The 26084-nt window shown below is 44.1% G+C and overlaps 1 protein-coding gene across 1 annotated transcript; it reads right to left on the bottom strand.

Moving 5' to 3' along the window:
- Positions 1–1350: 1350 nt before the first annotated feature.
- On the bottom strand, positions 1351–25022 carry TMED10 (transmembrane p24 trafficking protein 10). The gene is made up of 5 exons (XM_028719425.2): positions 24723–25022; positions 18235–18355; positions 10018–10097; positions 5610–5736; positions 1351–3544 (listed from the first exon to the last, which is right to left on the bottom strand). The coding sequence occupies exons 1-5, from the start codon at positions 24969–24971 to the stop codon at positions 3423–3425; spliced, it is 699 nt and encodes a 232-aa protein (XP_028575258.1). The 5' UTR covers positions 24972–25022; the 3' UTR covers positions 1351–3422.
- Between the last annotated feature and the right edge of the window lie 1062 nt (positions 25023–26084).

Here is a 26084-nt window from a genome sequence, read left to right as displayed (position 1 = left end):
CATACATCATATGCACATGGTACGGGGGGGGGGGGGATGCACAATTGTGCTGAATTTCACACAATCCATACAGAATCAACTCCTGTTCCAAAGCAACAAGGATACAAATCAGTCCCCACTCCCTCATAAGGCTTGCTGCTAGCACAAGCACCCCAGACATCAAGCTGCTAGCATTCCTTCAGCTAATTTTATTAACTGACATATCAGATGTGTTAATTGTGTGCAATGGCTCCATCCACCAAGCCTAAGAGCAATCAGGTTTGCCGTCACTGACTTAACACACACACATGCTGCTCTTCCTTCAGGAAACTCACAAAAAGTAGTTTAATAGAGAGAACATGCAGAAAGTGTTTGTTTTAGGCAGGGACTAGGCTGAGATCTGGGACGCAGGTGGCGCTGTGGGTTAAACCACAGAGCCTAAGACTTGCCGATCAGAAGGTCGGCGGTTCGAATCCCCGCAACGGGGTGAGCTCCTGTTGCTCTGTTCTTGCTCCTGCCAACCTAGCAGTTTGAAAGCATGTCCAAGTGCAAGTAGATAAATAGGTACCACTCTGGCGGGAAGGTAAACAGCGTTTCCGTGTGCTGCTCTGGTTTGCCAGAAGCGGCTTAGTCATGCTAGCCACATGACCCGGAAGCTGTACGCCGGCTCCCTCGGCCAATAAAGCGAGATGAGCACCGCAACCCCAGAGTCGGCCACAACTGGACCTAATGGTCAGGGGTCCCTTTACCTTTACCTTTAGGCTGAGATCTAGTAAACATGAAGAGTTTTCTGCGTTCTGATACGATTATCCAGAGAAGTCTCTTTTAGTTTTAATTAACCCTTTCAGAGATAACTGATTTATTGGCAAAGGGGCTACCATGCTTTGCTCTACAACTTGAAAACCATTTAATGTTAAGAACTAGGGATGGTTGAGCTTGCTATTTGGGTCAGTATGATATTCTGGGTAAAGCTCTGGGTTTCGTTGTAGGGTTCTAGGTTCAAGTTCCTACTTAATCGTAAGCCTCTCTTGGTGGGGATGATAAATGAGGTAAGTTATTATACCTGTACACTGAAGCACAGTACAGTAATGATTCTGGTGTCTTGTAAAGATAAGACTTTCACCCAGGCCTTTTTAATCCTGACCTATAATGCTTGATCCTGTTTTTACTAGATTTCTCTTTTATTGTTTTATGCTTGCATTTTTGTACACCGCTTCGAATTAACAGTTTAGAAATGCTTTTTTCAAACAAACAAACAAACAAACAAACAATCTACTTAAGTAACAGGTGCTAGAAGGAAATAACCCATTAAGTAAATTAATGCATAAGCTTTTCAAAGATTTACAGAGACACCGGACTGGAGAGCATGTCCCCCCCCGCAAAAACTTTTATTGAGAAAAATTGACAAATCCCCAACCCGCTTGTTACAGGTTTCCACTGCCCGTTCTACTCAGCTTCAATTACACCACAAGTTAGAAGTGAAGCCATGTCAAGCTACACCACTAAGGTTAAAGTTTAATGGTTCTCAAGACGTCACATAACCTATCAAAAAAGGTCATTTCTCATTGGCAAAGTAGTGGCAAATTAAAATGAAAGGCCAACAGGGTACCAAAAAGATGCTTTTGCTTTGAACTGTAGAAAATTTGCTATGGGAGTCTAAAAAGAGGAGCCCAAAAGTACTCACTACATCTGCAGCACAATCTTCCAGCACAGTTTCTATTTATTAACTGTTTCCAAAGTAAAAAAAGATAAGCAGGAAAGGTCTTAAGCTCTGAATTTAAAAGCAGCACTGGAGACATGAAGGCAAAACTCACAACAGTAATTTTGGGCAGTGGGAGAAGAGACATTTTACAAGTTCCAGCGTTTCTGATTGGTGTAGTTAGCTCTCAACATTTATGCTTAAGGAAATTTGCAGAAGGACATTTTCTCTCTGCCTTCTCCACTGGCCACTATCCGTATCCCCTGGTTTTTCAGTGTGGGATGGGGAGTGGGAGGGTGGCTGAGGGAGGGGAGACAAGGATGGGAAACTTCCCCTTCACAAACATCCTTAGGATTCAAAATGGATTTGGGGTGATTTCCCTGCTTCCCCTGTTCCCCTTGTGTATCATCCTGTGTTGTCCAAGAGGGGCCCCAACCCTGCCAAGGGGCTTTTTAGGGGACATAAGTGCCTGCAAGGGAAAGGAGGGGACATTAAGATTTATTTGTGAATTTAAGTTGGGACCCAAGACATTTTTTGTGATACACTGATCTGAAAATTGATATGTTTTGAATCAGGGATGATATATTTGTTGCTGCTATAAGCCCTGAAACTTGTAGAGCCCAGAAAAGGCACAAATGTCTTAAAAATTGAAACGACACTACAGCTCATCTACAGTTGCTCCCACTGACTCACCTGCCTGCCATTTTGCATCCAAATAACTTCCAGTTTCTTGCTGTGGGAAATAGCTGCCTCCCACACAAACGGTCCCCAGCCATGCCAGTAATTCAAGGTTGATATGGGGGTAATTAACCCTGGCAGATTCCCCAGGGTTATATGGTGGGTTATAAGCATCTGGATATAACTTACAAGTTCATTAAAATGCAGGTCTAAGATTGCCCCAACTTCTATCTTTGGTAGAAGACAGGGTTTTATATCGCCCATGGGGGTGAGGGAGAAGAGACCTATTCCCCCTCCCCTAAGGATTAACCCAACTGTGTATTCAAGTATGCATCAAGCTGGTGCCTCTTACCATTATAAATGGCTTTTCACAGTATCCAAGGTGCTTTCAAGAACTGCTTCATTTTAGAACAAGGGAAGCAATGACTTCAGAGAATGGGATAGGATGAAAACAAGAGCATTTGTAGATAAAGCCTTTCTTCTGTAATTTAAACAACACAGCTCTGTTATTTTCCAACTGTCCTTCCTGCTTCTACACATAAAAATATCAAATATTCTGACAGACAAATGCCACTGGCAGTTCCTTCTCCACTCCAAAAGTGTAGCTACTGATCAATTTGCAACAAGATCTGCTTCTGGGATGGTTGAATCCGAGTGGCTCCCTCTCAAAACTCTGTGGTAAGAGATAGAATGCTGAAAGTTTAACAAATTGCATGTATTCAAGTGGTTTTAGAGGATCAATCTGGTGACATATGAGAAGAGGTCAGCTGACCTCATTTGTAAGGGAGAGAAAAAGACAGCGTAAGAGCCAACCACAGCTGTCATGACAGTTTTATTTCATCCCTGTCCAAGAGTCCCCAAAATCACAACTCCCACCGTCTTCCATGTCTATCCAATAATAGTTCAGAAGCATCCTGACCGTGTTCTATACCAGCATTTCCCTCCCTCCCCCTGGGGAGCCATTGCAGAAAAAGCTCTGTTTGGCAGGTCAACCCTGAGGTGGCTCTGAACAGCCATAGTTGGGTCTCTGTTGTTCTGCTGGGGTTTAAAAGAGGGGAAACTGCCCCTATTCAATCAGCTTCTTGGCCTTGAAGAAACGACGCAAATAGAAGACCTGCCAGGTAGCCAGTCCAATGAGGCAGAACATCGAAAAAATGCTGAAGTATAGTACCCGAATGTTGGTAGATTCTGAAACGGGAAAAACAAAAAACAAAAAGCTTGTTACTCAGAACAAATGGCAATAATCCCTAAGCCAGCCCTCCAATGCTTTCAACCCCACAAACCACCTAGTATCTATTCACCCGAAGCATTCATATAAAACTAAGTACTAGAAAGATAAGCTCTTTGAACTGTGGGCCAAGTGGATCCAAAAAAGGCTCAGCTTTCATTCTGTTAAAAAAAAGGGCAACTCAAGATCCTCTCTCATGGCTACTTAAATTTGAAAATTGTGCAGGCGGAAATTATTACCATTTCTATTACTATTATTATACAGGGGTTCTTGCGAAAGGCTTTGGTGTTCACAGATGGAGCCTGTCGGCCACACAAGAATATTGGTTCCTTCACCATAGAATTTTTATACCTCTGCTGCCAACCTCTTGCCTATACCTCTATTTCTGTATCACACTTCCCACTGGAAGGGGGGGGGGGAGTCAAAATTCTACAAAAGCTAATCAGAGTTAAATACACACTGAAGTTGTTTATACAAATAAGTACAAAATATAATTTTGCCCATTATATTTCGCACAGAGAATTCGAATTTTCTTGGGGCCAGATAAGAACAGTCCTGGCTGCAGATGATAACAAGAAAGTAACAGAATCCCAAGTGAGTGTAAAGAGAAGGGAGTGCCATGACTCTAGTAGATTTGGTGGAAAGGGGGCTTATGGGCATAGCAGCATAACAGTTATGGTGGTGAAACATTCCAGTGATTTTAACAGTATGTTTATAAGTTGATAGATGATGCATCAGACAGCCTTGTCTACACTATAAAGCAGGTATCAAGTAAGCATCATGGCAACATTATCCCTAACCATATGCATTAGTGAGAGAAACATAACAACAATAGTACAGTGGTGCCTCGCAAGACGAAATTAATTCGTTCCGCAAGTCTCTTCGTCTTGCGAGTTTTTCGTCTTGCGATGCACGGTTTCCCATAGGAATGCATTGAAAATCAATTAATGCGTTCCTAGGGAAACCTCCTTCAGACCAGGTCCAGGGACAGTCTGTCCCCCGACCTCTTCTGAAGGCTGGGGGGGGGGGACAAGGGCTTTTCTTCCCACCCCCAGCATTTTAAAAAACCCCGGGACAGCGGAGGACTTCTCCGCTGTCCGGGGCAATCTTAAAATGCTGGCGGGCGGCATTTTAAAATCGCCCGGGACAGCGGAGGACTTCTCCGCTGTCCGGGGCGATTTAAAAGCCCCTGGGAAGGCAGGCAGGGGGGACAAAGATTTTCGCCCCCCGCCCGCCTTCAGAAGAGGTCCTGGACCTCTTCTGAAGGCGGGCGGGGGCGAAAGTCTTTGCTCCCCCCTGCCTGCCTTCCCGGGAGAGCGGAGAAAGGCAGCGCGTTTCTCTGCTGTCCCGGACGGCTTTTGAAGGCAGGCGGGGGGGGGGGGAGCAAAGTTTTTTGCCCCCCCGCCCGCCTTCAGAACAGGTCCTTGACCTCTTCTGAAGGCGGGCGGGGGCGAAAGTCTTTGCTCCCCCCGCCTGCCTTCCCGGGAGAGCGGAGAAAGGCAGCGCGTTTCTCCGCTGTCCCGGATGGCTTTTGAAGGCAGGCAGGGGGGAGCAAAGACTTTCGCCCCCCGCCCGCCTTCAGAAGAGGTCCTGGACCTCTTCTGAAGGCGGGCGGGGGGCGAAAGTCTTTGCTCCCCCCCCCCTTCAAAAGCTGTCCTGGACAGGCTTCGCGGACCTCTCCGCAAGCAGCGGGAGCGCTCCCGCTGCTTGCGGAGAGTTGCCAGCATGCCGAAGCCTGCGCGCGCTGAGATCAGCGCGCCCAGGCTTCGCGGCCCCGCCACCCGGCATCAGAGCTTCGTTCCGATGCCGGGCGGCGGGAGGAGGTCCGAGGACAGTGGGGAAGACGCGCTGCGCTTCCCCGCTGTCCTGGAGATTTCCCTATCGGCTTTCGTCTTGCGAAGCAAGCCCATAGGGAAATTCGTTTTGCGAAGCGCCTCCAAAACGGAAAACCCTTTCGTCTAGCGGGTTTTCCGTCTTGCGAGGCGTTCGTCTTGCGGGGTACCACTGTACTCCCTGAGTACGTACCATTGGTGTCCCGCATCTCCTCTTCCCGCTTCTTCATGTAGGCAAAGTCATTGACAATAGACTCTGAAAGATCCTCCAGGCGTCGCAGCTCCAGCTCCAGTGGCTTCAGCTTCTCTACTTTAGCAATCTGTGAAAAAGAGAGACAGAGACTGAAAATCACAGCCAGAATAAGATTGTGTCCTCATCACTTGAAAAGAGAGTCCTGATGCAAACAGTCCTGTCTGTGGCATAGTCTCTAGCGACAAAATCAAAACCAAACTAACTAACCACTTGCACCACAGAGAATGCAAATGAAAGAATGGGGAGGGCGGGGGGAGAGCCTTGACTAGACATCCACATCTGCTGTTCGTAACCAGGGAGGATGTCTTCTTGTTCAATTGCCTCCTTTTCAGTGCCTTGGCATGCATCTCCCCTCCTGGGTAACCTAAAATAATAATCTGGAAGCCTTCACAGTAGAGTTTTGAGGTCAACAAAGCCATAGTTTTTCAGCCAACAGAATCTCCAATATCCTTAATTTCTTAGAGATGTTAGGAAATTTTCCAGTGCCTAAACCAGTGACAAAGCCACTTTGATAGTTTCTTGTTTTAAAACAATCAAGCAGTATATTAATGTTATTAAACAAACAAACAAATAAATAAATTTTGAACACCCCCCATCTATAATTAGACACCCATATTTGCATTTCCCAGGAGGGGAGGTACATGTGCAAAGGCAACCTTTTAACAAGACGGTAGCCTCTCCCTATAGCAAATATGGATGTCTACCCAAGTGTTTTCAGTTCTTTCATTTGCATTCTCTGTGGTGCAAGTGTCAATTTGGTTTGCATTTTACACTACACTTTTTGACAAATTTCAAGAGGAGGTATTTCAGAGGAGCACAAAATGTTTGGTGAGAGGAATCTCATTTTGCTGCTCCACATGGACAGCACAAGAAACATTTAATAAATTTTGTAGATTAATTAAGAACAGATATGCATGCATTGCTGATGAGGAGTACACCTCTTACTTATCAAACTACAAAAGCCTGGGCAAATAAAGATGTTTTCAATCAGCATTTGAAACCTCACAATGTGGGACAGTTGCATCGCTAAGCGCCATTATTCCAGAGTAGGGGACCTACTACAGAGAAGGCCCATCTATACATCCTTTTAATCTAAACCCTGGCGGGGGGCAGTGAACAAACCCTACCCTACCAATCTTAAGGACTGAATTGGCTTGCATTGAATGAGGAGCTCCTGCAGGTATCTGGACCCCAAGCTTTGTAAACCATCACCTGCACTTTGAATTGAGCCTAGGAGCATATAGGGAGCCACTGCAGTGCTTTACTCCCAGCTAAATGGGTACAGGACTGCAGCCTAAGAGTAATCTGGTATCACCAGGCCCATGCAGAGCTTGTCTTAGGCCCAGGTCGGTCTTGGCATGACAGTGGCCCGTCAGGGTCCCCTGGCCCTCTTAGGCCTCCCCCAGGGCAAGTATACCTGGCTGCCCCTGTGCCTCCCACATGGGCCTGGGTACAACCCCTAATTTAAGAATCCACTTTTTTGTTGCTACAACAGAAGTAGGGAACACATTGACCTAGCCTCCTTTGCCACTACAACACTGTGAAAGAAGAAAAATGGACATACATGGTAAAAAAAATAGAGAGCATTCTGTGTTACAGATGTGGATTAATGATGGTGCCTGGCTTTGAGAATGTTGAAGGCCATTGTTCTGCATTTTTTATTTTATGTTATTGTTTTTCAAAATGTAGCAAAGTAAGTCTCTGAGGCTTACCTTAAACACATTTGCCCAAGTAACCTCCACTGCACACAGCTGGACTTACTTTTGAATAAGCATGGGAAGGACATCTCTTTTAACTTTTTTGCTCACATATTTCTCCAAGTTGCACCATACATCCCTGTTCAGGAAATATGCTACCAAAGGTTTAGAAAACCCGATCCCACCCTCTGATGTCTGGCCAATGAGAGTAAAGGCACTAGAATGATTCACAAGCAAGGGAAGCAGTGATTTCCTGTTTCATTTCCCTCCATTGCCTATAATAACCATTAATGGAGAAGGGCAATGTATCCGTACTTCCCTCCTTTGTCAATTATTTAAAAAATAATTTGTTCTACGTTGTCCTGATTTTTCTGACTTGTGAACAATAGCAGCGGGTGCACTGTATCCTTTTTTTCTAGTTCAGCTTGGTGGCCTCTAGGCACTTTTAAATTAACGTTTAAATAATCTTTAAAAAAATTAAATTAATAAGCATATTCATCTGTAGCACAGAAAACAAGTCTCATGTGGCCAGAAAAGCTATTTGGGAAGAGCATAGTTGGAGGAGCTATATCCGAATACAGTAATGGGTTTAACATTTCCGCAAGTTCAAACTGCAAGGGGTTTAATGTAGCTGCAGTGCAGCTGGGCAGTGACAGTTCATCACAGCAGCAGGGCACAGGAGGAGTGGGTGGAGGTGAGGAGAGGGGCAGAGCCTGAGAGGGCAGTGGGCCAGGTAGAGAAATGACATCGAGGTCACTCACCCCTGTAACAGAACAAACAATAGGACAGTAGATTTACTACAATGGTGGCTGTTCATTGCAAGGCCACAAGGGGGCAATCAAACCTTGAGAGACAGCAAACAGCAGCTTTTCATAATTTACCGGTAGCTAAATTACTGGATTAAATAATCCTCTCATGTTTTAGTTCTGAATGATAAAATCAAGGCTTAGGAAGCTACATGGCCATAACTCTACCAAGCAGAATCTGACAGTTTCAGGAGAACTTTACAAGTTCTGTCACTTTTTTGTTTGGGTTTGGTTTTTCATAAGCAAGGATGAAGAAAGAAAGAAAAAAAACCACAATGCTGTGTTTAACAAGAGAAAAATACTGAAAAGCTGGGAACAGTTTTCGCACAAAACTCAATATCCTGAAAAGTACCTCAATTCATGAGGTCAGCTATCAGCTACTAGCCTCTGCCCTCTCGCCCGTATACCTTGTCGCAGGTGCCTACTGGACTCCAATCGTCTGTTAAACCAACATCTTCTCTCATTAAGGACATGTTTTTAGGATTACATGGCTGTAAAAAGAATCTGCACTCCTGACATATGCAATCCACGCATAAGGATTGCACCGATTCTCCTGCTGTTTTCTGCTAGTCCAAAAGGACCCCCAAATCAGCACAGTACCAGACCTCTGCACTCATAATTTATTTTATTAAGTGCCCCCTCATTCCCATTTAAGTATACCAATATAAGGGAAAATAGCATTCAGAAGCACCTTGAGTCTCCAACAACAAAAACTATATAGGTTTCTGTTTTGACTCTCTTAACAAAGCATGTCAACAAGGCATGAGAGCAATGGCCCTTCCCTGCCACTGTCTATCCCAGTATACTGCCTCTGAAGATGGGAAACTTTATTTAGTGGCCATATGTTATTAGCCATTGATAGACCTATCCATGAATGCACCCAATCAGCTGTAAAAGCTATATATGAAACAAAAAATTTCTCCCTGCGTTAAGATAATCTCTTTCTACATTGGGGAAAATTGTGAATAAAGCAACCATGAAATGTTTATTTTAGACTGCTATCATGCTCCTATCCCAGTCTGTGCAGGAAAAGAAGTGAAATTTATGAAAAGGGTCCATGGCCATCAAAAAGCAGTATAAAAAGGGAAAGGTCATATCTTAGTACTCTGAACATATGAGAGTTACTTTCGTCTGGATTGCATCAAATGAAACTGTCTTACCCAGTCGGATAGTACTGATCCATGTAGTCCTGTATCAGGTCTCCAAGATCTCAGGCAGGAGTCTTTGCTAGTACTTCCTGCCAGAGATCCTTTTAACTGGAGATACCGATTCAAGACCCTCTGCGTGCAAAGAAAATGCACTACTACTGAATTATGCATTACCCTTTGCATGCACAAGACTGAAGTTTCAATCCCTGGCATCCCTAGAAAGACCTTTTCTGAGCTTTTAAGAGAGCCATAAGTACTTGGCTAGATGGATCCGTAGTCCAACAAAGCACAAGGTAGCTTCATGCAATGTCAGCAGTGTTAGGCGCAGTATTTTTCTGAATGCTAGTTGTTTGAAACTGCAAGCTGAGGGAGTTCTGTTCAACTTGGGTCCTGCTTGCAAGCCTGCTGTAGACATCTGGCTGGCCACTCTGAGCGAAAAAATGCTATATATCCTGTTTTCCGAATAAATTCAGCTTCATAGCTGATAAATTCCGTGCCAAGCAGCAGATTCCTAACTAAAATGTGTTTAGCAACTTCAAAAAAACTGTTCTAGATGAGCGCTTTACTCAGGGAAGCCCTAGGAATCAGGGAGACTGGGAAAACAGCATTGAACTGTGAGCCTCAAGGCCACATACAGTTGTCACGTGAGTGTCAGGAAGAGAATCAAGAGGCACAGGCAGCAAAAGCAGAGATGTACCTCCTCGTAGTTCTTTGCTTCTACTCCATGCTTCATGTTCAAGGTCACGAACTGGTCTGGCATCCGCCCTGTTCCTGGAACTGCAATGAAAGGATTCATTGTATGAAGTGCTCAGGCTGCCAGGAAATTCCCAGCCACCCGCCCCCCAATACACAGCAGGGAGGGATTTGCGGCTCTCCTCCTGTACAAGCCTCGGAACAGCTAAAGACGCAGCCCAACTATGCCCAAAATCACAGAAAAATCTACAGATAGCATTGGCTAAGGTAGGAACTCTGAGAAGTAATGAGAACAAGCTGCAATGAAGCATGTGGAGCGTGCAAAACACCAGGCACTCTGATTTCCTGGTCTTCGTTCCACTCTCTAGCAATAAGGAAACATGGGATCAGTTTAGAGCTAGACAAGCTGGTAAGAACCAAGTGCTAATTCCAGCCAAAGAGAAAAGCGAGTATAAACCTGAAGTGGTGTATTAGACTGAACAGATGAAAAATAGTAACACAATGACCAGATTTTTCTTAAGTTAAAGTTCACCTAGCCAAATATAAAACCACTGTGGAATGGAAAATCAGAAACAACCCTTGTGGCACTGCTATAATACCTGATTGACCCCTGCCCTCCTTCTTACCTCCCTTCTCCTTATTCAAATTATTCCTCCCCAACCCCAAACTTTAAAACTGCCACAAACCTGGTTATCTAGTGAGTATAAATAGTTCCCAAGCAACCAGGTCTGGTCTAGAGGGTCTTCCCTCTGCAATTTACCCCTTGATAATCCAGTTCAACCCCTGCCAATGCAGGAAATCCACTACTACTATAACCTCAACAGTTTCTAACTAAGGAAAGCCCACCTTCCTCTCAAGCAGTTTGTTCCACTGCAGAAAGCTCTCCCCAGTGAGGTCCACTTGGTGCCTCTACCGACATAGTTTTGGTACAAGGTAATAAAATACATTTTTTTCTCATTTGATAGATTATGAAGATGATGCTGTGTCTGTTGTTTGTGTGCTGCCAAAGCTTCTGGCAGCTGTTACTGGGTGGGTGGGTGTGTTGTTGTATATATTTTTCATGAAATGCATGTTTCTTTCTGCATGTGTTAACATTACAATGTATTTATGTTTTTGTTTTTAAGTATGTTTCAATTTGTTTGGAACCCTCTGTGTATTAAGCAACTTACAAGTCTACTATATGATGATGATGATGATGGTAGCAGTTTATACTGTTTGGAAGTTCTTCCTAGTGTTTAGACAGAATACTTTATATTTTAACTACTTGCTTTGGAGTCTGATCTCTAGGACAATACCAAATAGATTTGCTCCATCATCTATGTTAGTGGTTCTCAAAGGGTGTAGTGTGCTTACACTGGTGTCCTGTGTTATAAATCAAGCACCGCTAGGAGTTGTTTCTTTTTGTTTTCCAATGTATTTCTTATCAATAAAAAACTCAGTGTGGTGTGAGCAAATTTATATTCAGAAAGTGTGGCCCAGAGAAGAAAGTTTGAGAAACACTGAACAATGTGATAGCCCTCCTCAAGTATCTGAATGGCACAATCCTTCTTACTTATCTCTTCTCAAGGCTAAACATACCCTAGTCCTTCAACCTTCCCAAAGAGGACTTTATCTCCAGGCCCCTCTTCATCTTTGCCATCCTCCTCTGGATAAATTCCAGTTTGCTGATATCCTTCTTAAACTGCAGTGCCCCAAAGTACAACTATTTATCTCTTAAGAAAAAAAGGGAGGTAGAACTGCATGCATTTTTTCCCTCAGGATCTCGGTTCCTAGATAATTATGTTCTCATCACTGATAATAGGTTCTGGACCTAGCAAGGTAGACCAGAAAGAATATGACCATCTGCCTTAAGATCAGAGCTATGCTGTGAACAACCCCTTTGCATGTTTACTTCAAAATAAGTCACCCCAGTTTATGGGTCTTACTCACATTCCTATAAACACTTACCTGGGAGTAAGACCCACTGATAATATTGGGACTTGCTTCCTGAATATGCATGCGTAAGAAAGCTGCATTTGTCAGCTTGGTCAGAAAAGAGAAATGTTTTGAATACACTTTTTTAATCTGGCTATTTTGGACGAAGGGGATAATTGCTTCTTACTATTTCTACTTTGAAGTAATTCTCTTTCTTTGTTAATCTGCCAATCCCAGATCAGCTGTTTTTTGACCCATTACTTTTAAGGGCATGGGATTAAAGGATTTTAAGTGGGGTTACGAAACTGTAGTTATGCCAAATGGAAGAAGTATGGCACAGTATCAATTGGGTCATGTTATGTCAGACACAGCATTACTTAAGGTAACAGATATCTTAAAACAAGCTCAGGACATAATAAAGAGCCCATGATCTAGCCAATCAGTTTGTCATTCTGGTGTTTGCATTCAGCATGACAGGCAATGAAAACACTGTGGAGAAAATAGTATGAGGCTGTTCTCCTCCTCCCCCATTTTTTAAAAAATTGAGGAACTATCCTGTTTTGCAACATATGCAAACAGCCTGCCTCCCCCAGACTTACAAAAAAAGCAGCTAGCTAACCAAACTCTCTGTCCACCAAAGAGCCCCTAGCTAGTACATGCACCTCTACTATACCATGTTAGAAATTAGCCAGACACCAGGCCCATTTTGCGACGGGTGCAGGTCCTATTGTGACCACGTGGAGATCTCTGGATGCCAGGTTGGCAACTGACATCTCCATCTGGCTTTCCCTTCCAGCTTTCTTAAGCGGGTAAGCAGAAAAGCTAATTTATTGCATTTATATCCCAACCTCTTTCTCCAAGGAGTTCATGGTTCATCTCTCTCCTCAGTTAATTCCTACAACAACCCTGTGAGGTGGGTTAAGAGGCTGTAACTGGCTCAAGGTCACCTGGGGAGCTTCATGATTGGGTGGGGATTTGAACCCTGATCTCCCAGGTCCTAGTCCAACACTCTAACCACTACACCACACTGGCCTCCTAGAGTACTTCTGTAGGGTTTGCCATATGCGCCTTGAATTTTCCAGACATATTTGGAACACTGCAGCCGAGAGCAGTGTCTGGGCAGAAATTGGCGAAATGTCTGGGGAAATCGGCGGTGTCCTTTTTGCAGATTTCCCTCAGAAATAGCTCAAAAACATCCAATTTCTTTGCGATTTTGCTCAACAACTTTTCTGTCCGGATTTTCACTTTTTGAAATATGGCAACCCTAACTTCTGCTATAGGACAACTATATAAACTAAGCAGGTAAATAAATATGGGGAAAGCAAAATGTCACTTAGAGATGGATCTGAAATATTTTCCTTGAAGCTTTAATTTATTTTATTCAGGATTGTTTTATTTGATGTTTTGATGTGTTGTAAACCGCTTTGCTTTGAGATTCCCCCCCTTTAAAATATGAAGTGGTATAGAAATGAAATAATAATAATATGACTAAATCCCACTGGGGGAAAATGGTGCCTAGACATTCTGCTGTGGCAGCTGTAACCTAGGTTTAAGCTGCCATTTGGAGATAGCTTATACACCTGAGTTTCTAACACTGTTCTACTACTGGGATCAGATACATTAGGCTGTGGTCTCACCTCCTCCATGAAACAGGGAAGGCACCAGGTGTTGGCATTGTTGCAGTACCTTTGAGGAATGGTCACCAGCAGTTTCTGGATCCTTTCTGCCAACTTCATGCAGCCAGTGGGCAACTGCTGGTTCCCACAGGAGGAGAGAGTACTTTGGGGCTTAAATCCTGCTTGCAGGTTTGCCACAGGCACCTGGTTGGCCAGAGTGAGAGCAGGAGGCTGGGCTAAATGGACTACTGGCCTAATCCAGCAGGCATTTCTTATATTCTTATATACCCACCCTTCTATGATTCTGCCAATGAAGATAGATTTATTTCAGTGTCCCAATTCACAGGTAGGTGGCAGCACAGCACAGTATATGAAACGCAGTGTGGGGGTAGGGAAGAGAACTGCTCTTCTTCACTGGATAGAAACAGGAGTACTTTCCATGGTGCTGCTCCTGACTGCTTCCAAGATGCCATAAATATATGTAGTTTTCATAATGGTAAATGAGCAAGGCAGTCCCCTGCTACACATGCCACAAGAATCATTGTTTCCAGTTTTTATGCAGGCTTTGAATTTCTGCTATAGCCATGGAAACTAGTTTACACAGTGAATTTGAAAAATACTAATTTCAGTGACATAAGTGAACTCAGCATGGACTTGTGAATAAAAATGTACAGGATTATGAGGAACGTCCATAACTTGCAGAAACCCTGGTAAAGCTTTGGGTCCTTACACTGAGATGACAGGAAGACAGGAAGAACAGCATATGGACTATATGCCTAACTTGTAACATAAAAGTAAGAATTGTCAGGATAATAAATTAAAAGTGCTTAGAACTCATGTTGGATATGCACCATACAAATGTTTTAAATAAGAGAAATGACAAAGCAGCCCAAATGACTTCAAAGGTAGAGAAAATACAGAAATCAATGCCACACTGACTAAAAAAAAATCCAAGTGATGATATATATTCTTTGCTTAGGGGGGGGGGGGAAATGTTCATGATAAAAGTGAGAATAAGCAAGTAAAATATACTTGACAGGCTGGAACGTGTAATAAAAAACCAAATGGTCACTTCCACTTTAGAAGATAAAGTGTTTTCCATGCCACTATTACACATTCTAGTCTCCCTTAAAACTTAAAACAATCTCCCTTAAAAACATAAACCACAGAACTGTAGATTCTACAATCTCCCTTAGAACCATAGAATCACACAACTGTAGAGTTGGAAGGGACCTCCCAAGGATAATCTAGTCCAGTCTCCTGAAATGCAGGAATCACTGCTAATGCAGGTTTTATATGAAAAATAGTTTGTACAACATTCTAGCCAAACGCTTAACAGTCTGGAATTGATGAACCATATAAAAATCAATATGGGATAACTATTTACAAGGCAACAAGGCAACCTACAGATCATGCACTTTTAGTTGCAAAGTTGTTCCTCAGATCAGAACCAAGAATCCAGCAACATCTAGTCTCAGTACAGTATCTGCTTAGAGAATTGGACTAAATCCAAGCTCATAATAAAATTGACTGTTTTGGTTACACAATGTTATAAAGTATGTCTGACACTCATTCAAAAAAGTCACTTAAGGTTTGATGGTTAGAAAACAATTTCTGGTTATGGGTCCTGTGGGAAGGAACTTTTTAACAAAGTCTTCCACTTTCAACAGCAAAATAAATAGATAAATAAAGGGTGAACAAGAGAATGAAAGGAATGTTCCAGGTTAGACTTTCAACATGTGCTTGTTGTAAAAAAACAATAGTAATACTTATGGAGAATTAATTTTTACATAGTAGATCATTAAAAGTCATTCTGGTGTGGAGGATACAAAACAGCAATAAGGCAAGTGAGTAACACATGCAATATATTCCAAGCTTCCACATACAATACAAGAAGCAGAGTGGCTGGGGCAACCCAGTCAGATATGTGGCATATAAATAATAATTTTATCATTATTTTATTGTTACAAGCATAGAATTACACAAGCACAACTGTGCTGCCCCCAAAGCAGAATGTGTGACGCAAGGGAAGAGCTCTGGGATAACAATTTAGCGCTCACAATGGGGATCTCCCTAAGTCTTGCAAGGCAGCTCTTCCCTCTACTGGGGTCCCTGCGCAAAAAGCTGTGCCTTTCGCTTCCTCTTCCTCATTTTTGTGGCCAAGTGCTTGAGAAATCACAGTTGCTCAGGCCTCACCTGGCCCAACCGCCCAAATGTTGCAGCTCTGCCTTCTCAAGGCAGCTAAAACCCTAAAGCCATTGACCGCCACAGGATCCTCAGCTACTCTGCAGAACACATGTCTAAACTTCTTAATGCCAATAATCTAATAATACAAAGAACTGCAGAGATTATTTGTTTAGGGGCATTCTGCTACAGTGCATTGTGCTGGTAATAGGAACTACCAAGGTTTGAGATGAACAGGATTCTGCCGTTAGTTATCTTGGGACACAGAAAATTCAACATCCTTCAAAAGACAAAAACAGTCTGTAACAACCTCTTCCCCTTTTTCTGCACAATAAACTATTAAGGCATAACCCCCAAAGCTAGCAATCACATAACTAAAGTTCTGCATGTTTCCACACAGTGTGTCTGGGAGGGAGGGAAGAGAAATATCTCCTCAAATTTACACCTCTTAAAACCTTCCTTGGTAGGCTAAACAACACCATTCATGCATACAGGGAGAATCTGACAAACCTGACTAAATTTTTGTATTCTTGGGGCCCCTCAACAGAACTCATAGCTGCTTTGTCCCCATCTGCCTTTGATGGACACTGCTCAGAATAGTGTCCTGGGATCCTTCCTTGTCAATACAGGGTATTTTGCTAATCTTCTATTTTAATGCAACCTACCATCTCTGATTGTCTTTACTCTTGAATCATTTAATAAATATATTAAATTTAAAGCCTAGAGTTTAGTCATGAGGCTCCACTTTAGGAGCCTTATACACTATTTTGCTGATGCTACTGAGTAGCACTAAAGAGCCTACTTAGGTCTATCTCCCATTTATGATGCTGTTACATTTACGTCACCCATATAATCAGATTAACATATTTAAAAAGTATTCTAATAAAATCCCACACCTATATTCTTCTGTTCTCAGAAAGCATACAACTTTAGCCAAGGAATATACTCTTCCCCTAAAAACAGTAGTGAATTTCACTCCAACATAGTTTTTCTAGTATAGACCTCCGTTGGTAGACTAGAGGTATTTTTACATTTAGAAAGGCCATAACACATATGCTCACTGGTAAGTATGTTGTTAGCTGGTTTTAACAAGTATTTTGATTCACCTGCTTGTTTTTAAGTGTTTTTTAAAAACTTTTAATGCTGTTTGACTGTATTTTTAATATTTTGTTGCACTTGTATTACTGTTAACTTGTGGAAAGGAGGGGCATAAAATTAACAAATAAATAAATCTCTGAGATTCAGAACATTGAGACTGTCCCACCTAAGTACATCATGGGCTCATAGCACAGAAGACATTTATATGACCTAGAAGTTCCAACAGTGACAGTGAAAGCAGGAAGCTCCCTTGAACCTCAACAAGATGACCACTGTCCATTTGTGTTGAGAAGCAGCATTAAATATGCCTGGAGGTGTTGTGGACTATTTGCCCTAAACTTCAACCCAAATCTTCATGAGGAAGAGGGGCAAATGCGTCACTCCCAAAGGAAATGTCAGCTCTAAGACTTATTAAGCAATTGCCCTCAAGATCTGGGTACATAATCAACGTCCTGCACACTTCCCCTTCTTCCTCTTGTGATAGAATATACCAATGCAACGGACCCTCGGTCATTATAACTAAGTGCCACGTCTCTACAAGAAAAGGGTTTCTGGCTGGTTTAGAGATGCTAGCAACTGATTAATGAAGAGACTGAGTTCCATCTCCAAGAAGTGGAAGTGAACAAGCAGGGGTGCATGGACCAATAGAGTAGGGAACAATAAGACTTAACACTGACTTTGAGGAACCACACAGCACAGAAAGAGTATTAGCTAAGTGAGGGAATGATAAAGACCAAATTTAGTACTCCCTTGCCTCTTGTACAGAAAATTCAGTGTACAGATGGTGGAATCCCTCATGGATGTCTCATATGAACAGGGAACAATGGTGTTAATTTCTACCTGAAGCAGAAAGGAGAATCAACTGCAGTGTCTGTGTTTCTTCCTTTCCCCTCTCTGTTTACTGGCTGGGAACAGTTGGTTGTGCCCATGCCCTCTCAATGTCAGGTGTGTATAGGCTACAGTGTGGAGAATTTGGGCCCTCTCCTAAATAAAATTCCAGTAACTGCACATCTCTATCTGCTGTGGAAGACAGCAAAGCACTTCTTTCATGAAGAGACTCATAAGACTTCTGTCATAGCCAACCAGTCCTCTTCTATGATCCTGTTTTTCTTGTGTCTCATTCTGGATTATAAAATTTCCTTTGGGTGGGCAATTGTGATTTCAGCACTGCTCAAATGCAAACACTTCTGGGAAGGAATGCAACAACTGGCATTCATTAGTAATTTTAGGAACTGACTCCCTTGGGATTAAATGTTCTCTCTCAGTCCAGAAGACCTCAAAACACTTGGCAAAGCAGATACCCCTGGCCCTTGCTCAACATTACCCTTTTAAATGGATCGTACAAGAGATGGATGAGAAAGTAGAGAAGAGGCATACCAGGAGCACCAAACAGGGACTATCACACTTACCCACAGGGAGCTTGCTCTCAAAGCAGGCTTCAAACATGTCGTAATCCTCCGTGGTGAAAGCAAATTTGCCCTTAGTTGCATCCTCCTTGACATAGAGAATATGCCCAGCTGAGTCAGTAATCTGTAGGAAATACGAAAAATAAGGGAGGCAAAAGTAGTTAACATCCAAGTTCTATGTTAAATTTTATGGGAGGGGGAGGAAGAGAAGACAAAGATCTTCCTAGAACACTTGGGCAATTGACTTCTGTGCTTTCCTTGTCCCCACCATAGGTTGTCCCCACCGTAGGTGAAGAGATTTTTGCTAAAATTTTAATTTCAAATTCATTTATACTGTCTCCATTATTAGCCTCTGGCATGTTAAGTTGAAGACATTCCCATAAAACCATCCACTAAAAACAAAAGCCAGAAGAAGATGTGGGAATGGGGGGGGGGGAGGGATGAACTCATTCACTTTACAAAACATACATTATCAGCAGCTCTGAGTAGGACAAGTTTTGGGTTTACAGTGACCAGACAATAATTGCATAATTTATAATTGCGTAACTAATAGCTCTAGGAGACAGCACATTTGTATGCTCCCCCACTGCCAAAGGAGCAAACATAAAATAAAGCAAGCTTTAAAGGCCCCATGAGAGCATGTTAAAAGCCATGTGAGGCCTTGTTTACCACAGTAATAGCTTCTCCTTAAACATGGTTCTTCCATAAAGAAGTGACTGATGCATGCACACACAAACTAGTTCCTTTCCACCATTAGATGGGCCACGTCCAAAAATATATTATGCCAGCTCTACTTTTCTCTTCATCTGGCACAAGAAGATAGTTGCCTACATACTGCCAGGCACGTTGCCCTAAGTATACCTAGTATGGGCAAACTGCTTAAAAGTCAGCCTACACAATTGTGGGGGAGCAGCCATTCAGGGAGGGGGAAATGTTCCACCACAATACTCTGGCATTATGCACAGTAACATCATCATCCTTCACAAACACAGCTTTTCTCCCCATACTGCCAGCCTGAACAATAAGCACCCACACGAGACTGAGATCAAGTAGGATGAGAGCCATTAAAGAACCTCCACTACGTAACCAACTAGCACATTGGGTACATTCTTCCAGAACGGAAAGCCTAACTGTTAATTATGGGATGTCATGATCAGAGAGCAAGCAACACAGTGATGAGCTATTAAAACACGTGAAAATGGCATGACAAAGAATCACTGTTAACTGCAAATGATAAATACTAGTCAACAGCTGATCTGAGACTAAGGTCTTCAAGCAGAATTTTGTCTCTGGAAAATAAACTAATGTGTGATCATTAATAACTTGTCTAGCCAACCATCGGGCATGTCATCTTATATTGCCCATTATACCGAGACTCAAGAAAAGAGCTGATCGAGCCGATTCTGAGGAAAATACCTCGTAGTATAGACGATACCTATATCAGACACCTCTTAGCTGACAAAGAGCCCGAAATCAACAGGCCTGTGGCAAAGTACTGTTACATTGCAACAAGAATAAGACAAGCAATGATGTCAGCAACGGAGTTCAAATAGTAAACATCGAAGGAACGATAATAAACAGTAGTGACATTTGAATTGAATCCTTAAAACCTTAAAAGTCGAAACCTGGTCATAAACATAAGCACCAATTCTGTGATTTGGCCATATTTCCACTGTTACCTGTAGCACAATATTACTTATAATGTCATATTTTATTTTATAAATTGCTTGCTGGTCATTGACCGTATTAAAGATATTTGATTTTGAACTTGTCTAGCCTGACAAGTTAAGGTGCTAATGTGAGCAGCTGGTAAAAAAAACCCCGACTTTAAAACTTTTTATTCTGGATGAGCAGAGCAGGCCCATGCAGACGTGGGGGGAGCCAGGTACACCTGCCCCAGGCCTTGAAGGGGTAAGCAAGCTGGGGGTCCCCACCAGAGACCAACTGCTTTTTTGCTTGAATTTATAACTTTATTCTAACAAGACTCCCACCCCAGGCCTCAGAGATCTTTACATGCCTGGAGCAGAGGATATTTGTTCTGTAGTTATTTCATCAATTGCCAAAGTCAGGACCCAACAAAGGCTGCTGGCATATAACACCCTATTACATCAGTGTGGCCTTCTGGGGGAAGGAATGCTTAATGTACAATCTCAAACTAAGTTAAGACTTCATTGACCAGCATGCTAGACCACTCCTGGATAATGAGTATTTGGGTGAGGGTGAAACACAGGCATCATTAACAGCAGTTTTAGGTAATTAATGCTAAGTGATGGTTTGTTTAGTCAAATTGTGGTTTGTTTTGATGTCTGAACCCAGTCCAGTGTATTAATGGTGGTTTGTTTGCTAGCCATAAACTATGTGAAGCCATGGTTTGTCTTATGAAACATGGCGTGTTTCAACTCCTTTGGCACAATGGGTGTGTGTGTGTGGCTGTTAACCAGATGGATTGTGGTTCGAGCCTACCCAGGGCAGACTGTGGGCAAAATTTCTGCATTGCAGGGCATTACACTCGATGGCCCTTGGGGTCCCTTCCAACTCTACAATTCTATGATTCTAACTATATTTTGGTCTATATTATGTCTAAACCCAACAGCTTTACTTCACCATTAATTGTTTGCCAACCCCACTCCAAGCTACAGAGCCTCAAGGCAAGAATAGTTGGAAAACAAACCAAGCTTTGGAGAAACAAGTCATGGGTGATTTGCTAATTTACAGGACAATTCATGCTTTGTATCATTTATGGGTGAAAGCAGCCATTGTATAGTAACATCCAACTCCCACCCACCCAACCCGCAAGTACATGTGTAGTGCTGCACTTCTGAAAAATGTACCGTATTTTTCGCCCCATAGGACGCACTTTTTCCCCTCCAAAAATGAAGGGGAAATGTGTGTGTGTCCTATGGGGCGAATGCAGGCTTTCGCTGAAGCCTGGAGAGTGAGAGGGGTCGGTGCGCACCGATGCCTCTAGCTCTCCAGGCTTCAGGAAGCTATCCGCAAGCCTTGCAAGCCCGGCGGGAGTTCCCGCGGGCTCACAAGGCTTGCGCGTGAGGCTTGGGGCGGGAGCCTGCAGCCCGAAGCACGGGGAGCCCTCCGGAGGGCGCCCCGTGCTTTGGGCAGGTGTGCGCAAGGCTTGGGGCTGCAGCCGCGGCTGGGGGGGGGGGAAATAATTTTTTTTTATTCATTTCCCCCCCCCCCCCAAAAAAAAACGAGGTGCGTCCTATGGGCCGGTGCGCCCTATAGGACGAAAAATGTGGTACTTTCGTAAGCAGGCTGTTTAATTTTTACATGTTTACAATTTTTTGTTTCCAAGTCTCAGGAAGGAAAGCATACACCCCGAGAGAGGAACGGGGGCAAATGGACACCAGACAACATGGTGTAAAAAGTACTTGTATAAAACTAACATCAGAAGTGGGGCAGGCGGGCAGAATCCACCCACCTATGAAGCAAGTGCCTTTTTACAAGAGATACAACTAATTTTTAAAAATACATTTTAATTCCCAGAATCTTTCTGACACCTTAAGAACTTCCACAGCAGGAAGCATTTGTCCAAAAGAGGATGGTGAGGAACCCGGAAACCAAGTCTTATGATGAACGGCTGAAAAACTAGGGGGTGTTTAGCCTAGAGAAGATGGAAAGGGAGGGAGGAGGAATGTGATGATGGTCTTTAAATATATTGAAGGGCTGTCATGAAAAGATGAAGAATACTTTTCTTCTCTGTTGCTTCACAGGGCAGGATTAAAAGGAATAGGTGAAAATTCCATGGAAGCAAATTTCAGCTAACTTCCACACACTAAGAGCTTTAAAAGAGTACTGTATTAGACAAATTCATGGAAAACAAGGCTAACAACAACTACAAGCCATGTTTTACCTCTACTGTCAGAGGCATTATGCCTCTGAATATCAGTTGCTGGGAATCATGGGTGAGTAGAGTGCTGTTGTGTTCGAGTCTAGCTTGCAGGTTTCTCACAGGCATCTGGTCAGTCACTGTGAGATAAGGATGCTGGACTAGCTTGGCCACTGGTCTGATCCAACTGTTGTTATAAAGGGAACCGACTACCTCAGATGGGCTCTCTTTCACTGGGATAGTTAAACAGAGGGTGGAGAGCTATCTGTCAGGGATGCTGTAGTTACACCTTATGTAACAGAACCTGCACTGAACAGGGGCTGGGTGAGATCACCTTCAGGATGCCTTCCAACACGTATTTATTTATTACATTTATATACCACCTTTATCTTCCAAGCTCAAGGTGGTATACATGGTTCTCCTCCCCATTTCATCCTCACAACAACCTTGTGAGGTAGGTTAGGCTAAGAGATGGTGATTGGCTCAAGGTTATCCACTGAGCTTCATGTCTGAATGGGGATTCGAACCCTGGTCTCCCAGGTCATAGTCTAACCATTACGCCAACCTGTCCCTAATTTCCTCTAAATTAGACTACTATGATGAAGGAAGGGAATATTAGAAACCAATAATGGTTTTTTTGTGTGACAGGAAAGCTGTGGAACGAAAACAAATTCCAGGGTTACATCCTCTTCATTTATTTCAAAAGTACATTGCCTCTTTAGCCACTATTTTGCACCTGGCTTTGGTTGGTGGCTGTTAGTATTCTAGTAATAAAGCAAAGGAGATCCTGCCAGCATGAAATCTACCCACCACTAATATACAGAAACCTGGGCCACAGGCCTTTCTGCTTGTTTTATGCATGCTGACTCAGACATAAATAAGTCCCACAACTTCAGTGTGATTTATTCCAGAGGAAGGGTGGTTAGGAATGCAGTCTCTGTTGCATGTAACAGACCGTGTATCCCAAAACTGACACGTCACTCTAGTAGTTGCAATTATTCTTCCCCAGACTGGTCATACTGCGTGGTATCCAAGACCAAAGCAAAATCCTTTTCTTGGTCAATTAGGACAGATCAACACAAGAAATAACCTGGGGTTGCTGCTGAAAACCAACAGCCAAAACCAAGGGCCCTACATTATTAGCTACTATCTAACCCTATGGGAACACACAACGTACCAATAACTGAACATGGGCCAAGTTTAACTCTATTAGTACCAGGATGATTGCTCAAAATGGGGCTGCTCCATATGCTTTGTAACAAATTGTTCTGCTCTTATATTCAAAAGCAGCTGCAAAAACTAATATCAGAATGTCACAGCAGTGTTAGAAACTCAGATATAGAAGCTAGGCGCTAAATGGCACCTTAAGCCTAAGTTGTGGCCACCACAACAGAACGTCTATTTGCCAGCAGGTAGGACTAGATAGCCCTCAAGGTCCCTTTCAATGGTACAATTCTATGATCTCAACTACACTGCTTGACTATAGCTTACTCTTAGCACAATTTACTTGTCCCAGTATGTGAGGAGAAACATACACAGTGGAAATGGTATTAACTATGTACTAAGGCAGAGGTTTTTTTAATTGTGGTCAGTGAGTTCCATTTGTGTGGCCTGTGGAAAAGCTGTGGGACAGTCAGATATATCTGTACTCAGCCCTGCACTTACTTTCCTTGATGTGACAATGGAGGACTAAGATGCCCAGCAAGGGGTCCATGATTCACGCAGCAGTGCAGAAGCACAAGACGTGTCTTTTGCTGCGCCTGAATCAGCAGGCTTGATGGAGATGCCAGTAGCCAACCTGGCAAGAAATCTCCACCACATTGTTGCAAATGGACTCGCCCCAATAGCAAAACGGACCTGGCGCCTGGGGAATATTGAACAGCGTGTCACAGAGCCCTGACTTTTCACAGCACGGGGATACACCTGTCTTGGTAGCATCACTGCTGTCATGAAAACTACAAACTGTTGCACCATTTCATCACTGGAATTCATCTTTCCATCACCTGGCAGCCTAACAACCACTCTCTTTGTTTTCTGTTTCATGGTGGCGGGTGGGAATGCTTTCCTCCTCTTGAAACTTGGGATGGAGTTCTTCAGTCCACTTCTTATTCTGAGGATGCAACAGCCCCCTCTGACTATGGGCTGCATGCTCAAAAGCAAAGGACTACTGTACTAAGGAGGAACTAGCACCTTAGAGACATCTGGAAGAAATTTTATTTTATTTTGTTTCGACTATGGCAGACCAACACGGCTACCTACCTGTAACTTGTACTAAGGAGGGCAAAACTCTGCGAGGGGGTGGGGGGTGGGGAAGAGATGGGAAGTTAAAAGAGCTGTCGTGGGTACGAAGCACGGAAGAGTGTTTCCTCAAGAGAGCAGAGGAGGGCCCGGAGCTGAGGCCTAGTTCCGCCTTCCGCCTTATCAGGAGAGCCGCGCAAAGCTGACGTGTCCTTACAAGGGAAGGGCCTGGAAGGCAGCAGAGCCGCCGGTAGCGCCCCAAGGCCTACGCAACGCCTCCGCCCGCGGCTCCCCGCCCTCTCACGGCGCGCTGTGAATAACACGGGCGGGGGGTGGGGGCGCTGCCTGCCTATTCTGGGTCAGCCTCCCGGTGTCCCTCCCGCGCGAAGCCCCCGCTTCCCCTCTGCACCTTGAGGTTGGCGGACGGGCCGCTCGACGAGCCCGGCGGGGCGACGACCTCGTACTCGCCGGTGACGAGCATGTCTCGGTGGATCTCCTCGCGCAGGCATTTGCGGGCCTTGCCCGGCAGCTGGAAGGAGATGGGTCGCGCGGGGCCCGGCAGAAGGGCCAGCAGGAGGAGGGCGAGGAGGGGCGGGAGCGAGGACGGCCTCGGCGGGGAACGGCCGCCGGGGAGCGGCAACGGCAACGGCAGCAGCATGGCGCGAGCACGTCCGAGCGACACAAGGCCGGGCTTTCTGCCTCCGCCCCCCCCCCTCGCGCCGCTGCCGGCTCCAGGCACGTGACCCGCTGCCGCTTACGTGACGGGAGGGAAGTGGAGGAGGAGGCAGCTGCGCGCCCAGCGAGGCAGTAGGGAGTAGCCTTAGCGGGCACGGCCTGGAGAAGCAGGGGGAGCTATTGGCTCCGAGATACTGGAGCTTAAATTGAACCCTAGGAGCACTGTTTTCAGCGTCATTTCAGGGCTGGGGCGCTGAAGGACCCTGAGGAGGGGAGCTGCCTTTGAGTATACGCAGTGTACCTTGTTGTTTAGTCGTGTCCGACTCTTCGTGACCCCGTGGACCAGAGCACGCCAGGCACTCCTGTCTTCCAGTGCCTCCCGCAGTTTGGTCAAACTCATGTTCGTAGCTTCGAGAACACTGTCCAACCATCTCGTCCTCTGTCGTCCCCTTCTCCTTGTGCCCTCAATCTTTCCCAACATCAGGGTCTTTTCCAGGGAGTCTTCTCTTCTCATGAGGTGGCCAAAGTACTGGAGCCTCAGCTTCAGGACCTGTCTTTCCAGTGAGCACTCAGGGCTGATTTCCTTAAGAATGGAGAGGTTTGATCTTCTTGCAGTCCGTGGGACTCTCAGGAGTCTCCTCCAACACCATAATTCAAAAGCATCAATTCTTCAGCGATCAGCCTTCTTTATGGTCCAGCTCTCACTTCCATACATCACTACTGGGAAAACCATGGCTTTAACTATACAGACCTTTGTCGGCAAGGTGATGTTTCTGCTTTTTAAGATGCTGTCTAGGTTTGTCATCGCCTTTCTCCCAAGAAGCAGGCGTCTTTTAATTTCGTTACTGCTGTCACCATCTGCAGTGCTCATGGAGCCCAAGAAAGTAAAACCTCTCACTGCCTCCATTTCTTCCCCTTCTATTTGCCAGGAGGTGATGGGCCCAGTGGCTATGATCTTCGTTTTTTTGATGTTGAGCTTCAGACCATATTTTGTGCTCTTCTCTTTCACCCTCATTAAAAGGTTCTTTAATTCCTCCTCACTTTCTGCCATCAAGGTTGTGTCATCTGCATATAAATGTACCTTATATGTGGCCTT

This window comes from Podarcis muralis, chromosome 1 (genome assembly GCF_964188315.1).
Source record: "Podarcis muralis chromosome 1, rPodMur119.hap1.1, whole genome shotgun sequence".
Lineage (NCBI taxonomy): Eukaryota > Metazoa > Chordata > Lepidosauria > Squamata > Lacertidae > Podarcis > Podarcis muralis.
Note: the sequence above shows the minus strand (reverse complement) of the source record. Positions and strands in the feature narration are given on the sequence as shown.

Bases quoted from the DNA above. Each gene is read 5' to 3' on its own strand.
- TMED10 (XM_028719425.2), bottom strand. From the start codon at position 24,971: ATGCTGCTGCCGTTGCCGTTGCCGCTCCCCGGCGGCCGTTCCCCGCCG. The intron at 5,737-10,017 runs GTACATCTCTGC...TCTTTTTCACAG, and splicing joins AAGCAAAGAACTACGAGGAG to ATTGCTAAAGTAGAGAAGCT. The intron at 3,545-5,609 runs GTACGTACTCAG...TTCCCGTTTCAG, and splicing joins GGAGATGCGGGACACCAATG to AATCTACCAACATTCGGGTA.